This window comes from Nanorana parkeri, unplaced genomic scaffold (assembly GCF_000935625.1).
Source record: "Nanorana parkeri isolate BGI_ZX_2015 unplaced genomic scaffold, ASM93562v1 scaffold70, whole genome shotgun sequence".
Lineage (NCBI taxonomy): Eukaryota > Metazoa > Chordata > Amphibia > Anura > Dicroglossidae > Nanorana > Nanorana parkeri.
The window spans coordinates 917,562-932,783 of record NW_017306338.1 but is presented as its reverse complement, the minus strand read 5'-3'; the positions used below and the strand labels follow the sequence as shown (position 1 = coordinate 932,783).

General features: G+C 48.8%; 1 protein-coding gene across 1 annotated transcript in view; it reads right to left on the bottom strand.

Annotated features, from left to right (window-relative positions):
- Window positions 1-13,303, bottom strand: part of AGO4 (argonaute 4, RISC catalytic component) — a 49,607-nt gene extending 36,304 nt beyond the window's left edge. Inside the window, exon 1 of the mRNA XM_018576590.1 lies at window positions 12,962-13,303. Within this exon, the coding sequence (XP_018432092.1) occupies window positions 12,962-12,980 (19 nt within the window). The 5' untranslated portion in view covers window positions 12,981-13,303. The remainder of the gene's footprint in view (window positions 1-12,961) is intronic.
- Window positions 13,304-15,222: the final 1,919 nt, after the last annotated feature.

The following is a 15,222-nucleotide window of genomic DNA, read 5'->3' as shown; positions in this document are numbered from 1 at the left end:
CTACTGGCGTATCACTTATCTAAAACAAGCATGCGCATATCAGATGTCTGATACCCAATATGCACATTCTTGCTTTGGGCAGGTGGCAAATGCTCCAAAAATGCTCTGTGTGAACGGAGCCTAAGTGAGCATGCACCAGCGATGACATCTCCAATATCTCTATACTGAGCTTTTTAACCTTTTTACTGCCACCAATATAAAAAATGTCACAGTGGAACTGAACTGCTTGCAGCTGGCCAGCTTACTAACCCTTAAGGTGGCCACACACCTTGCGATGATCGTACGATAATCGCAGGAAATGCCGCGATCGTACGATAATCGCAAGGTGTGGAAGGCGTGCAACCGTTTCTACTGTATGGTCGCACGACTTTTGCCTTAAACATATTTGAAAACCAGCCGAGAATCGTACGATTTTCGGCTGGTTTGTGGCATGCTCGTAAGATAATTGCCGCACGGGCCTGTTCAGCATTGAGGTCATCGGAAGCCCGCCCCTCAGCGGGGCGGGCTTGCGATTATCACAAGTGCGATCTGCCTGTCCAAGGTGGGCAGATCGTACCTTTTTTAAGGACCTTACAGAAGTCTTGCGATGATTGTAAGGTGTGTGGCCAGCTTAACAATGACCATTCACTTTCTTCTGCTACAAATATAGTCGCTTCAGCAATTATGATCTAGTAGAAGGGTCCCCAAGACTCTGATTAATGAATAGCTGTGATCAGTGGCTGACAACAGATCACAGCCATTCATAAGACATGTGAACACCCCCAACCCCACAATGAGCTCTCCTTTTGCATTATGCAGCCTTCGCCATCATTAAAAGAGGAACTTTACCCATATCTTTGAAATTACAACAAAGACACAAGTGTTTAGTAATGGCAATCTACAAATAGATATTTTTTAGGGATGCACCAATTTATCAGCCGCCGAAACATATCGGCCAAAAAAAAAAAAATCGCATTTTCCTGCCGATACATCGGCGCATCCCTGGTTTCTTTCCTCCTTGCTGGGCGCTGCTCTGTGTCCCCTCAGCTGAGACAGAAACCCACAGCCGGCCAAGCGCTGCGGGAGGAGACCGCTGTGAGCGGCCAGCGTCTCTCCTCCCAGACCGCTCAGCCTCCTATCACAGTCCGGCAGAGCGGTGTGTGGGTGGAGACAGCCCGCGGTGTCACAGGAGGCTGAGCTCTCCTCCCGGCACCGCTCGCTCAGCCTCCTGTGACAGGTGTCAGGATGGAGAGCAAGTTACAAACATAAAGCGATGAGTGTGTGTAGATAATTGACATAGTATGTTTACTGTATCCTCAATTACGAATGAATGGAAGTGATCTACATCACCTCCTGTTCATTCATGATTGTAGTTATAGTAAACATACTATGTCCTAATGTTGTCAATGAACAGGAACACTCAGTATAGAGGATTCCTGTTCATTGATAACAGGGGATACAGAAAAAGAGATTGAGGACTTCGTGTCCTCAATCTCTTTTTCTATTTTAAAATAAATCAGGGGTCTGTTTATACCCCTAATATTTCCATGAAGCCCCTAAAAGTAAGAAAATGTAATATTTAATTAAAAAAATGAATACAAATTTTAAACATTTGAAAAAAATTTAAATAAAAAAACATTTTCGATTTCGGCCTGACAATTTTTTTTAATTTAGTTTGTTTAGAAATTTCCATTTTGGTGCACGTCTAATATTTTTCCTCCCCATGCTTCTCACAGTGGCCGTTTTAACCAAGGGCAGATGACCATCTCCCTTTACTTCCTGGAACTCTGGCACATGTGACCATGCAAATCATGTCAGGGGAGGAAAACATGAGTTGATTACCTGATAACTCTGTTTCCAGGAATCTTCCAGGACAGCCATCGAGATATAGGCTCCGCCTGCCTGCAACAGGAAACACATCAACCACATTAAATAAATAGACTCCTCCTTCCATCCCAAGTCAGTAACCTCTAGGACCGAAGGCTACCCCATGCACAAAAGTATCCCCTCCTTCATCCAACCTCGGATGCCACCTGGATACACACCAAGGGCGGGAACTGGCTGTCCTGGAAGATTCCTGGAAACAGAGTTATCAGGTAATCAACTCATGTTTTCCCCAGTCATCTTCCAGGACAGCCATCGAGAGGATCAGTGAGGACAAATCTTATCTCCCAGGGTGGGACCACAGCTTGCAGGACTTTCCTGCCAAATGCCTGGTCTTGTTGAGTCATAAGGTCCAGCCTGTAGTGCCTGACGAATGTCTGGAAGCTGGACCACGTGGCTGCTCTGCAGATCTGTTCTGGAGTAGCCCCTGCTTGCTCTGCCCAGGACGTAGCCCATGCTCGAGTCGAGTGTGCCGTGAGCGAACCTGGCAGCACCAAGCCCTGTGCTTTGTAGGTGTCAGTTATGGCCATTTTAATCCACCTGGCAATAGTGCTTTTAGTGGCCCTGTTCCCCCTAGTGGGGCCCCCAAACGTAACAAAGAGGCGGGACGACTGCCGCCAAGGTTTTGTGACTTGGAGGTACTCCAAGACACACCGTCGCACATCTATACCCTGCCACTCCCGTTCTCTAGCAGAGGCCGGGTTAGTGGCAAATGACGGAATGACCACCTCTTGAGTCCTGTGGAAGGTGGAAACCACCTTCGGCAAGAACGCCGGGTCTGGTCGTAAAATAATCCGATCTGCCAGGATGGTGCAGTAGGGGTCGGTAATAGAAAATGCCTGAATCTCGCTTACCCTTCGTGCGGAAACCAACGCTACCAATAGGGCCGTCTTTAACGTCAGTTGCTGGATGGAACACCCCCCCAGGGGCTCAAAAGGCTGTTTGAGAAACCCTTGTAGCACCACCGAGAGATCCCAGTTTGGCACCCCCTTACTCTTCGGGGGTCTCATTCTGCCTACTGCTCGGATAAATCGTCTGATGAGCGGCTCCTCCGCCAATCTAATGTCCACGAAATTAGACAATGCAGAAACCTGCACTTTCAGAGTACTACAGGAAAGCCCTTTGTCCAAACCGCCCTGCAGGAAATCCAACACCAATGGCACTGTGGCCACCTCAGGCCTACCCTGACTGCTGTACCAGCTGGAAAACACTCTCCACACCTTCAGGTAGATCGCAGATGTCACCGGCTTTCGACTGTGCAGCAGAGTAGTCACCACCCGTGCGGATAACCCTCTGCTGATTAACACCTCCCTTTCAGTAGCCATGCTGCTAAATTTAAAGCATGGACCTGCGGGTGGCTCACCGGGCCCTGCATCAACAAATCCGCCGCTGGCGGAAGAAGCAGAGGCCCTGCCACACATAACTCCAGGAGGGTTGTGAACCACGGCCGCTTCTGCCAACATGGCGCTATGAGAATCAACGTCATCCGTTCGCCCCTGAGCTTCCGAAGCACATTCGGGATTAACTGCAGTGGGGGAAATGCGTAACCTAGACTGAAGCTCCAGGGGTGCACCAAAGCGTCCACCCCTAGGGCTCCGTCGTCCCTGGTGAGCGAAAAAAATTGTTCCACCTGCCTGTTGTCGGCTGTTGCGAAGAGGTCTACCTCGGGACAGCCCCACAAGCTGGTGATCCATGCAAACGTTCCTGCGTTCAGAGACCACTCTGACCTGTGCAGCTCCGTCCTGCTGAGTGAATCTGCCAACTCGTTCAGGCTGCCCTTGATATGCCTCGCCGTCAGCGAGAGGAGGGTGTGCTCTGCCCAAGTTAGAATATTCGTCGCCAACTGCATGAGGCCGTGCGAGCGCGTGCCCCCCTGCCTGTTTATGTAGGCCACTGCCGCGGCGTTGTCCGAGGCCACGGCTACATGGTGCCCGGCTAACGTCTCTCGGAACTGGCAGAGGGCTAGCTCTATCGCCTTTAGCTCTCTCCAGTTCGACGACTTGAGGCGGCTCCCCTGCTCCCAGGCTGCCTGCCAAATGTACTCCCGGCAGTGAGCACCCCAACCCCAGGCACTGGCATCTGTCGTGACCACAAGTGGTGTTGGCTGAGACCAAAGTCTGCCGACTGAGAGGTTCCGACACTCTATCCACCACAGTAGTGAATGCTTGATTTCCTCTGTGATGCGGACCCCCTTGTCTAAGTCCTGAAGTCGACTTCCCCACACCCTCAACAGCCAATTTTGTAACGGCCGTGAGTGGAATTGTGCCCAGGTGACCGCTGGGATGGTCGACGTCATGAGACCGACCATTCTCATTACCGAGCGGACTGAAGCTGTACTCTGTAACTGGAGTCTCAGCGACTCCTCTACCAAGAGCGACACTTTGTCTTCTGGCAGTGTAATGGTCATGTCCCGGGTATCGATCCAATAACCCAGGAACTTCACTCTCTGTGCGGGGACCAGTTGTGACTTCTCCCTGTTCACCAACCAACCCAAACTCTCCAAGTGCAGTATAGCCAGCTCCAGTTTTTGTTGGAGCACCAGCTCTGACGGGGCAAAGAACAAAAGGTCGTCCAAATATGGAATAACCCCTACACCCCTTAACCTCAGAGGTGCCAGAGCCTCTGCCAGCACCTTGGTAAAAATTCGAGGTGCCGAGGAGAGGCCAAATGGCAGAGCCCTGTACTGGAAGTGCAGGACGCCTGCCGGACCCCTTACTGCAAACCGTAGTAGATATTGTGACGATTGTCTCACCGCTATGTGGAAATATGCGTCGCGCAAATCTATAGTCGCTAGGAACGACCCTGGGGCCAGCAACTCTCGGATTGAAAAGATCGATTCCATACGGAACCTCTTGTATAGTACCACTTTGTTGAGAGGCTGCAGATTGAGAATCAGTCTGCATTTCCCCGAAGGCTTTATCCTGGAGAAGATGTGTGAGTAAAACCCCCTGTTCTCCTCCGAAGCCGGCACTCTCATAATGACTCCCTGGTCCCACAGCTCCTGAAGGGCCCCCGTCATTGCCTCCGATCTCCTCCGGTCTTTGGACAGGGAAGTAATCAGAAGCCTCGACGGGGGTCGCTCCGTCAGCTCTATTTTGTAGCCGTGCAATACCAGCTCCAAAATGTATTTGTTGCTGGTCAGCTTCCCCCAGAGTGGGAAGAATTCCCCCAATCTTCCTCCCACCCTGAGCAACCGGTCATTGCGATTTATTGGGCTGCTGCGGGGGGTTAAAGAGGAAACTGCCTTTAGACTTCCCTTTGTTAAAAGCCCATGGTTTAGATTGGTCCTGCTTCTTGCCATAGAAGCCCCTCTTTTCTTTGCGGAAATTCTGCCCCCTTTGGCCACGAAAAAACTTCTTCCCCTGCTGCTTGGGCGGCAGTGGGAAGCCTTTCTTCTTATCTGCAGACCTATCCAGCACTGCCTCCAGCTCTTGGCCAAAGAGCAAGTCACCTTTAAAAGGCAACCCGCACAGCCTCGCTTTAGAAGCTGCATCCCCAGACCAAGTTTTGAGCCACAACGCTCTCCTGGAGGAGTTGATCAAAGCTGTAGTCCGAGCAGAATACCTGACTGCTTCAGCCGAGGCGTCCGCAATATAAGCGGCAGCCTTGCTCAGTACCGGGAGGGAACCTAGTAACTGGTCATGTTCCGTACCAGACTCCAGGTGGGTTTGTAGCTGATTCAGCCACACCCCCAAGGTCCTGGCCACACAAGTAATTGCCAGACCAGGTTTGAACCCAGCACTCGCCGATTCCCATCCTTTCCTGAGCAAAGCCTCCGCTTTCCTGTCCATTGGGTCTTTCAAAGCCCCCATATCCTCAAAAGACAGGTCGGTCTTCTTAGAGACTTTCGCTAAAGAGGCATCTATCTTAGGACATTTGTCCCACAGACCTGCATCTTCCTCCGCAAAGGGGAACCTGCGTTTATGACCAGCAGAAAAAAACATTCTCTTTTCTGGGTGCTGCCACTCCACTTGGATCATGTCCGAGAGTGATTTGTGGACCGGGAAAGTGCGTCCTTTCTTTGTCTGGAGCCCCTTATATAGTTTGTCATGCACCGAAAGCTCAGTGGACTCTTCCTTAATATCCAGAGTATCCCCAATGGCTTTCAATAGCTCATCTGTCTCACATGATGGGAAAAGGAATTTCGTAGCTGAACTGCTACGCAACTCCCCCTCCGACTCATCGTGATCCTGTGACTCATCCTGAGATCCCGAGGATACACTGGGCGCTTGCTTGCTCACCATGCTCTCTGCATATCCCGTAGAGCTACCTGCCCCCGAAGTACCTGGTAAACTAGTCTCCACTAGGGGACTCACTGGGGTCTGGAGCGCCGACCTGAAAGACTGAAATGTATTAACCATTTCCTCTCTCATAGAGTCCAAAAGCCCTTTAAACATTCCGGCTGACTCTTTTGCAACTATTTTCTCTAAACACACTTTGCACAAGGGTTTGGACCATGAAGCTGACATTTTTGCAAAGCAAGAGGCACACTTCTTCCCTTTTGGGCGCGAGCAACCAGCTTCTGCGAGGGGCTTATCCTCCATGGCTTTGACCTGTGTAAGACAAGAGTGCAGCCATTAGCCAGTGCCCTGCCCCCATGCAAACCATGTTTCAAAACACTACCCCGCTTGTCCTGAACAGGCCCCCAACACAAGCAGGGTAAAGGGTAGGGGAGCATTTCCAAAAAAAAACTCGCCTACCTTAGCGCCAGTGCCATGCTCTCCCAGATCTGGAGCAGCTGCACCCGGTCCGGCCTCTGTGGGCATTCTGTAGCTCACTGCCGACCACGCTATGGGCCCGCTCCTGACGTCCCCACCGGCCGTATGTGGTCTAGGTCGGCTATGGTGTACAGCTGCTGAGCGGACTGTGCCCAGTTAGTCGTGGCCGAGTGGCGTCTCTGTCTATCTAGGAGCTGTACTACTGTCCCCTTCCAGCTCCTTATGTCTCCGGCGCGAAGCTGAGCCGAAACCGGAAGTGGCGCACCGGAAGCGCGTCACCGCAGCCGACGACGCGGCGCGTGCTACACGAGGCGACGGCGCCCCCAGTGACGTCACCCGCCATAATCACAGCCTAAGCAGAGAATCCAGCAACCAGCCAAGAAGACGATGCAGCTCTTCGCGCGAGGTCAACACCCCCATGCTGTCGCTGACTGCACTGCTCCCCCTACCATCAGGTAAGTGCTCTGTATGCTGCAGAGGTATCCGGGACCCCTGGATTGCCTCCAGCCTCCCCGTACACCTCTTCCTGCTGCCCCTGTTGTCACCAGACAGTTGTCCACAATAGGACACAAGCACACTCCAGGTTATTACACCTTGCCACTGCTGTACACCAGGGGGGGCCACCATCTGGTGCCTACTCACGTGCAGGAGGATGGTTGCCTTCCCTGAGTGATGGAAGGGAACCTTGGCCAGAAATCGGGTGGGGGTCCGATAGGGAATCCCTGTAGGCACTGCAGCAGGTAAGCCTGGAGTAGGTCCCAATGCCTAGCAGGGTAAGGCTCAGCCCAAAGGCAAACAAACATGAGCCCTAAAAATAACAAACATTACGATGTCCCTGTGTAGCCGGCGGAAACACAAAAAAACTGACTTGGGATGGAAGGAGGAGTCTATTTATTTAATGTGGTTGATGTGTTTCCTGTTGCAGGCAGGCGGAGCCTATATCTCGATGGCTGTCCTGGAAGATGACTGGGGAAAATGCCTTTCCCTGAGATCTTGTGAAACTACAGATGAGATTTCTCAGCAATGCACTGCTGATGCAATCTTCACAGGATGCATTGCTGTGGCACAGATTACATCACTAATGACATCACTAATGACCAGGGGACCAGGAATTATAAAAATAATTATTGTAAGTAAAAAAAAAATCTCTTCCACCCCAGAGTTTGCGTGGACAAAGAAGCCCTGGAATCTGAAGAAAGGGAACCCCCCTGCCTACACAGCAAGGTGACCGGCCATGAAGAGGACCGCAACACAGGGCCACACAGAGGGGAGACCCGTGACCACAAGGCCGATATACCAAGTGGCCAGATTATTATGACCACCCCATCAGTACTTCGTTGGGCCACGAGATAACTCCACGACATGTTGAAAGGTGATGCGAGGAATCTGACACTGCACTGTTGCCCTTCTGTTGTCTTGTACCAGTCTTGCCACTCTCCGTTCTGCCTTAACATTGACTAGTCGCTGACTGCCACAATTCGCATGTTCAGACCCAGATTTTCGGCTGACATGTGGTCCAGTATTTAAACACTTTAATAATGAGCCCCTCTTGAACATTTAACGAATTCTGCTGTTTTGCTGATACTCGCTCCGAGCGCCAACAATCATCCCATGTTCAAAGGCTGTTATATTGCGTTGTTTACCCATACCTTCAGGAAAAAAATCACTTCTACTGTCGTGGTAAACAACCTGCTTCCCTATTTATAATGGTCTGGCCCTCTAGCCAATTATAGCCAATTTGCCCACAAACGTCAGGCGGTCATAATAAACTGGCCACTCAGTGTATATTTTAAACAAATGTAAGATTTAAAATCAGTATTCAGAGCTGCATGCAGATGTGATTTGAGTTCTGCTTTAACTATCATTTTCCTTTGCTTTCACAATAATGTATGGTTTGGAAGTTGCACCATTTCCATGCATACAAAGCACTGATAGCAAAAAGACAACTGCCAACTTCAAGGCAGTACTGCAATTACAAATTTAAAGTGGCCCTTTACCCCCTTTCAAGTCTCTGCATGCGGATATGAAATCTTCCATTCATTAAACAATTGTTTTGCTGCTTTTATTTACAATTACCATTTTTCCCACTTCCTAATTGAGTGAGGCTCTAGTGATATAGCCCTGTCCTCAAGAGATACATTGTGGGAAGTCTACATTACCAGTGCCTTCCTGGGAAATCTCATCGGTAAACTGAAAAATCTTACAAGATTTCAGGAAAAGGCAATTTTCCCTCTCAGATAATGTGCACTGTCACATCTACCAGGAAGCAGATCGAGTTCCAGGAAGTGAACAGGTGAATTCATCTGCCCTAAGACCCCATTAACACCACCGAGTTCGGTAAACGTGCAACAAACGTGGGAAAATGCATGCTTTTATGCAGTCAAATGCACAACAGGCTAGTGGTGCCATTAATAGTTAATGGCACCTCAAAGTTGCCTGGAAAATGTGGGACACATGTAGCAGAACTTGCGTCACAAACGTCTTTCCAGCACGTGCAGGCACCCATTAAAATCACGCAGAAAACCTTGGAAAATACATCAGCGAATGTGCACGAACATGCGTCATCACAGTGCACTCTCACTGAACAGGACGGTGTGAAACAGGAAAATGGCCACCATGAGAAGAATGGGGAGGAAAAGAGAAATAAGGTATACAAAGGATAAAAAGCCAGAAATTATCTAAAAGTATCTGCTTGTAGATTGTCATTTAACATTTCTAATTGTGCCTTTGTTATCTTTAAGATAAGGGTAAAGATCCGGTTTAACAGATCTTTAGCACTTTCTTCAGCAACCTGTGTGAACAAAATGAGCAATGGATGAATCACCAAGATACACCCCCTGCATTCCATTTCACCTTCGAATGTAGGAGGCACAAAAAAGTACATATATGTGTATGAAATATCTACACACTCATTCTAAGGCTGGCGATGCACTAATATTTTAATTGTTCAACCTGTGGGCTGAATGAAGAAAATATAACAAATTCCTCCATCAATGCTTATAAGCATTGGTTAAGGAATCCCCCCAGTCTCCAATGTACTCTCACTGTCAGAATGCCCGAACAGTGCCAGCAGCTCATTGGCTGCCAGCTCTGTTCGTTCAAAGATTTTCCAACTGGCTCCTTCAATCAGCTGATCGAGGGATGCCAGCCAAAAGGGTGCCACCAGCAGTACCCACTGTGCAAATCTGTTCCTCATGAACCGGCCTAAATTTGTATAGTGTATGGGCAGCTTAAGCCATGTTAAGTGGGGTGGGGGTGGGGGGGGACACAAATGTTTTCATGTGTTACTCCTTTAACACTGCAAGTAAAACAAAAAAAACAAAGAAAAGACACATTGATCTGCCCAAAATCAAGTGCGCTCTAAGTTGGTGTGAGCTGAGGCTGATAAGAGTGCCTCTGCAGGACCAAAATTTCCACCCCGTGTTGTCAGCCTTCTGCTGGACTACAGAAGTCCAATTCCCACCCCTCTCCACATGCATACATACCTCTCATGCATAGAATTATTTTTATGAAGAACAATTCTGCTGATATGACTTCTAAATAACCTGCCCACATACTGGGTATAGGGACAGGGCTCTTAGGAAATGTAGTTCTGGGGATGTGCCCAAGTCATTAAGCTGCTGCCCAATAAAGAATTTTACCAGCCTAGTGATATCACAAGAAGCTATTTATCCTACATCTCCCTGCAGGAGCAGGGTAAGATAAAACGTTCTGCGCTGTGCCCTAGAAGGGGAGAAGGAGATTTGAGGTAAAGCACAACTAAACCCAAGAACAACAATGTATTGTGCAACTCAGCAGTCCTTCAGTGTGGTGGCTGCTATAGTTTTATTTTTTAAGCCAACATTTCCAACCAGCATAAAAACTAGAGTTTCTCTTGTTCAGCCTCACGGGGAGGGGGGCCTTGTGGGATGCCAGCACCACCAACAGCTTTTATTTTCTGAGATTCAGCCTAAATTTGGGCAGTGTGCCCCCCCCTCAGGCACATTCATCACTGGGATTCATTCAACTGTTAAGTGTGGCTAGGGAAATAAAAAATTTTTTTGGTTTAGTCCCACTAAAAAACTGAATATGGCCAACTTTAAAGTCAAAGGACAGGAAAAATGATGCCTTGCATACTGCACTGGGTGTGTAAATCATTAAAAAGCTGTACGTTATCTGTGGAGGGCTCTGCAAACTATAAAAATCTTACTTGCAGGATGCCATCACCTACACATAATGCTGGGCTTCTGGGCACTGTGGGGAATGATGGATCCTGCTCCTTGATTTTTGTCACTTTGGTTGAAAAACGAGCGTCAAATTGATCTAATTACTTACCAGAAAACCGAACATTTGTAAAACTTTACCCTCTGTACTGTATGCATGATCTGAGGTTACAGGCCAACTTTACTTGGTACACCATATTCAGGTTGTAACCTGAAAACATGGTCACATAGCTGCCCCCCCCTTAGCTGAATCATGGGCTCCTCCTTCCCTAAGAATCCTGTCATTTGACTTTTGTGCTGCTCCGCCCAAGGTTCTGTGAAGAGGCTACAAGTCCCATCAGCCACCACAGCAGGGGGGGGGGGGGGGGGGTGCGCGTGCAACTCAGCCACGAAGTGGTAGGCCACGCAAAATGACAGAGAGGGATCAGCACATGCTGAAGCGCACAGTGCGCAGAAGTCGCCAACTGTCTGCAGAGTCAATAGCTACAGACCTCCAAACTCAGATTGGCACAACAACAGTACGTAGAGAGTTTCATGGAATGGGTTCCATGACTGAGCAGCTGCATCCAAGCCTTACATCACCAAGTGCAATGCAAAGCGTGGGATGCAGTGGTGTAAAACACGCCGCCACTGGAGTCTAGAGAAGTGGAGACGTGTTCTCTGGAGTGACGAATCACGCTTCTCTGTCTGGCAACCCGATGGACGTGTCTGGGTTTGGCGGTTGCCAGGAGAACGGTACTTGCCTGACTGCATTGTGCCAAGTGTATGTTTGGTGGAGGGGGGATTATGGTGTGGGGTTGTTTTTCAGGGGTTGGGCTTGGCCCCTTAGTTCCAGTGAAGGGAACTCTTAAGGCATCAGCATACCAAGACTCCCAACTTTGTGGGAACAGTTTGGAGATGACCCCTTCCTGTTCCAACATGACTGCACACCAGTGCATAAAGCAAGGTCCATAAGACATGGATGAGCGAGTTTGGGTTGGAGGAACTTGACTGGCCTGCTCAGAGTCCTGACCTCAACCCGATAGAACACCTTTGTGATTAATTAAAGCGGAGACTGCGAGCCAGGGCTTCTCGTCCAACATCGGTACCTGACCTCACAAATGGTCAAACTTTCCCATAGACACATTCCTAAACCTTGTGGACGCCTTCCCAGAAGATTTGAAGCTGTTATAGCTGCAATAGGTGGGCCAACTCAGTATTGACCGCTACGGACTAAGACTGGCATGCCATTGAAGTTCATGTGCGTGTAAAGGCAGGTGCCCCAATACTTTTGTTCATATAGTGCATCACTGTCCCTTAGAAAGGGGGTGGGCAGAACAATCTGCAGGAGTCAGAGCATTGCACCAGTCATCCACTTAGTGTAGATGCAATGGTTTGCAGGCTCCAACACAAAAAAGAAAATGTGCACTCAATATGTGTGCCTTTATTTTTTTGGCCAAAAGCTGGACTATGCCTCTAAAAACAGGGCTGAAAAGCCCAATTGAGCCAAAACTGTAGACCGCAAAAAGACAGACATGGATTATTTTTATACAGGATCTATATAGCGCCAACAGTTTGCACAGCGCTTTACAATATAAGGAAGACATTACAATCACAAGACAATTCAAGACATGATGGTAAAGGAGGGCCATTCCAGGGAGGATGAAGTATTTTGCCTTCATCACACAGATCCAACAAAATGCCTTGGATGGTATTGAGCAGATGAGAAGTTCATTGTTGGGGGTTTACATTCCTGGACGTACCCTTTAAACTTTGAAAAGAAGAATTAGCATACAAGAAGATCCCCTCCCCGGGCTTAACTTGATGTGCACTCACATGCAAATGTTTACCTGGCAGCAAAAACAAAAAAGGCACCTCGCCTGCAGAGCGCCCCGACCTGATAGGAAGACCTTTAAATGGTGATCACAGAACGCCTGTGCTCGTGCATACAACCACCGATCCTTCCACACTTCACAAGGCACCGATAATTCTACGTGAACGCCTCCGCCTCCCGGCCGGACAGGGGAGGGGGGTACACAAATAATGGGGGGACAAATCCAACCCCCCCCCGTCTAAGCCCCGCACACCGCCACCTTCTCCTCCATTATCCTCACCTCCTGCTTCAACCTGCCCCAGGTGAGGCCTACATACCCCCACGGAGCTGGCCAAAGCCTCGCCCTTCCTCATAGCAGCACTTACCGGGCCCCACCGCCTCCATCTCCGCTGCTGTCCTCTCCGGGAGTCTCTTTTTCTCCGGAATATTTGCTTCGGGTGTGGGACCCTCCACGGACGGAATCGGGTCAGGGGAGGGAGGAAGCCACCGAGTGTGTCGGGGCCTCGGCTACCAGTGACGGCGAGGTGACAAGGGTCGCTCGGTCGGACACCGCTGCTCTACCGGGTCGCTTTCGCTGTCACAACACCGGTGACAAACAAGGGAAGACGCCGTTTAGTTCGGTCCGAGAAGCGACACCGAGGCTGAGGAGAGCGAGCCAGAGATACTGGGACCGAGCGTACGAAGCGGGAGCGCGCACTGGTGACGCGTGGGCGCGCAGCGTGTGCTGGGACCGTGCACAAGAGGGGACGCACACTGCAGCTTCCCTTTAGTGGAGTACATACTGCTCTGTCCTTACAATCTCTGGATTCAACGATTCACTTTATTTACACGCATCAAACATAATCGTTTTCAGATTGTCTACGCTTAAAAAATAAATAAAAAAGGAGGCATGCCAGAAGGCAGAGGGCCAGGAAACATGGCAGCCTCCACATATTTCTTATGACTGCTGTCGCAAAACAGAATACTGTATACATACATACACAGCCTATTTAATATAGTCGTGGAAAACGAAATTGTGCTTTGGAGTGCCATTGAGAATCAATGGCAACGCACCAGCATGTGGTGCCATGCACTAAACACAGACCCCGTGCGTTTTAGCACATCATTTTACTAGGAATAGACCATTATACAGTAAAAGTCCATGAACCCATCGCACTCCTGACCACTTAATCCAAAAAGAGCTGGTTGGTGCAGCGGTGGTCAATGGATGGCAACTGTTACATTCACAAGTAGATATGGGACACTGGCACTCCAAATGCAGATTAAATGCGTCTATTTATTGACACAGACGCAGCATATCATGTTCTGCCTGAGGAAGGTGATCCTGCGAGACCCCGAAAAGTTGCACTTATGTGATATGCTGCATCTACATCAATAGACAGACGCATTTGGAGTGTTCCATCGAAAGTTCCAACTTGTCGAGATCTCCAATGGCCTGACTTCCGGTTTACTTAGAAGAGGTTTGGCCGAGAAGGCTGTACTGCAAGTGGGCCACCCACGGAATTTCCCTATACACATACTACACAGCAATAAAGTATTATAATGAACAAGGGTCAGACTAATCCAGCACGTTATTAATCAGAGTTGCCACACTGAATATGGCTGCAAGCACCAGGTGACGCACGTGCAGTACAGCCTTCTCGGCCAAACCTCTTACTTCTAAGTAAACCGGAAGTCAGGTCGTTTTGAGAGCTTGAGGAGTTGGAGTTTGACAGAACACCGGTGTCCCATTTCTACTTAGACACACACCAAATATCTGAAGAATATTTTTAAGCTATGCAAAAACTATCCGATAAAGTAACCCGAAAGGTAGTAGGGTGGGTACGGTTTTTGACTTGTCAAACAACCACCAGATCTCAAACCTATTAATCTCTGAATTGGTGCAGACACGGTCCTTCCTTCTGGAGGGTGGCTACTTCTGTTCCCCATGGTACCCATGTCTGTTGTAAAGTAGCCATCGCTCCAAGCTCATTCCCGTGATAGACTACAAACTCATATTGAGTTTACCAATTTTTTTATCAAGATTGTAGCCCATCACAGGAGCAAGCTTGGAGTGGTGGCTACTTTATCACACACATAAGGACCATGGGGGAACAAAATTACATTTTTTGTAATAGACGAGGCTTTCTACTGGCAATTGTTTCTTGCAAAAATAAATATTTTGGATTGGATTTTTGCAGCTTTGAATTGCGCAAGGCTCTTTTCACACAGGCATTCCGATAAGTTTCCCACCACAGTCTACAGGAAAAATCAGTGTGCAATGAAGGAGCAGGTATTCCACGCAGCTGGATAGATACTAAAAATGTACTGCCAGAAATTGTTTGTTCACAGGCAACTCCACCACCTGTGTAGCATTGTACAAACCTCTATGTTGCACTTCCAAAATGGGTTCAATTTTCGATGGAAATAATTTGTCTATTTGGATATACCCAGTGGGTATTTTGTTGCTCTCATCTTGACAGGAGCCAGTCACATTTTGTAGGCCAAAGTGAAAGATTGTGCGACTTCACCAGTAACGGACATCCAAGGTCACAGTCCCAGTTAGCAATGAAGTACAGTCAAGATGGGTACAGTGCAAACAGAAGTTGATAAAGTAACGAGACGATATGAGTTTGTCCATTCTACA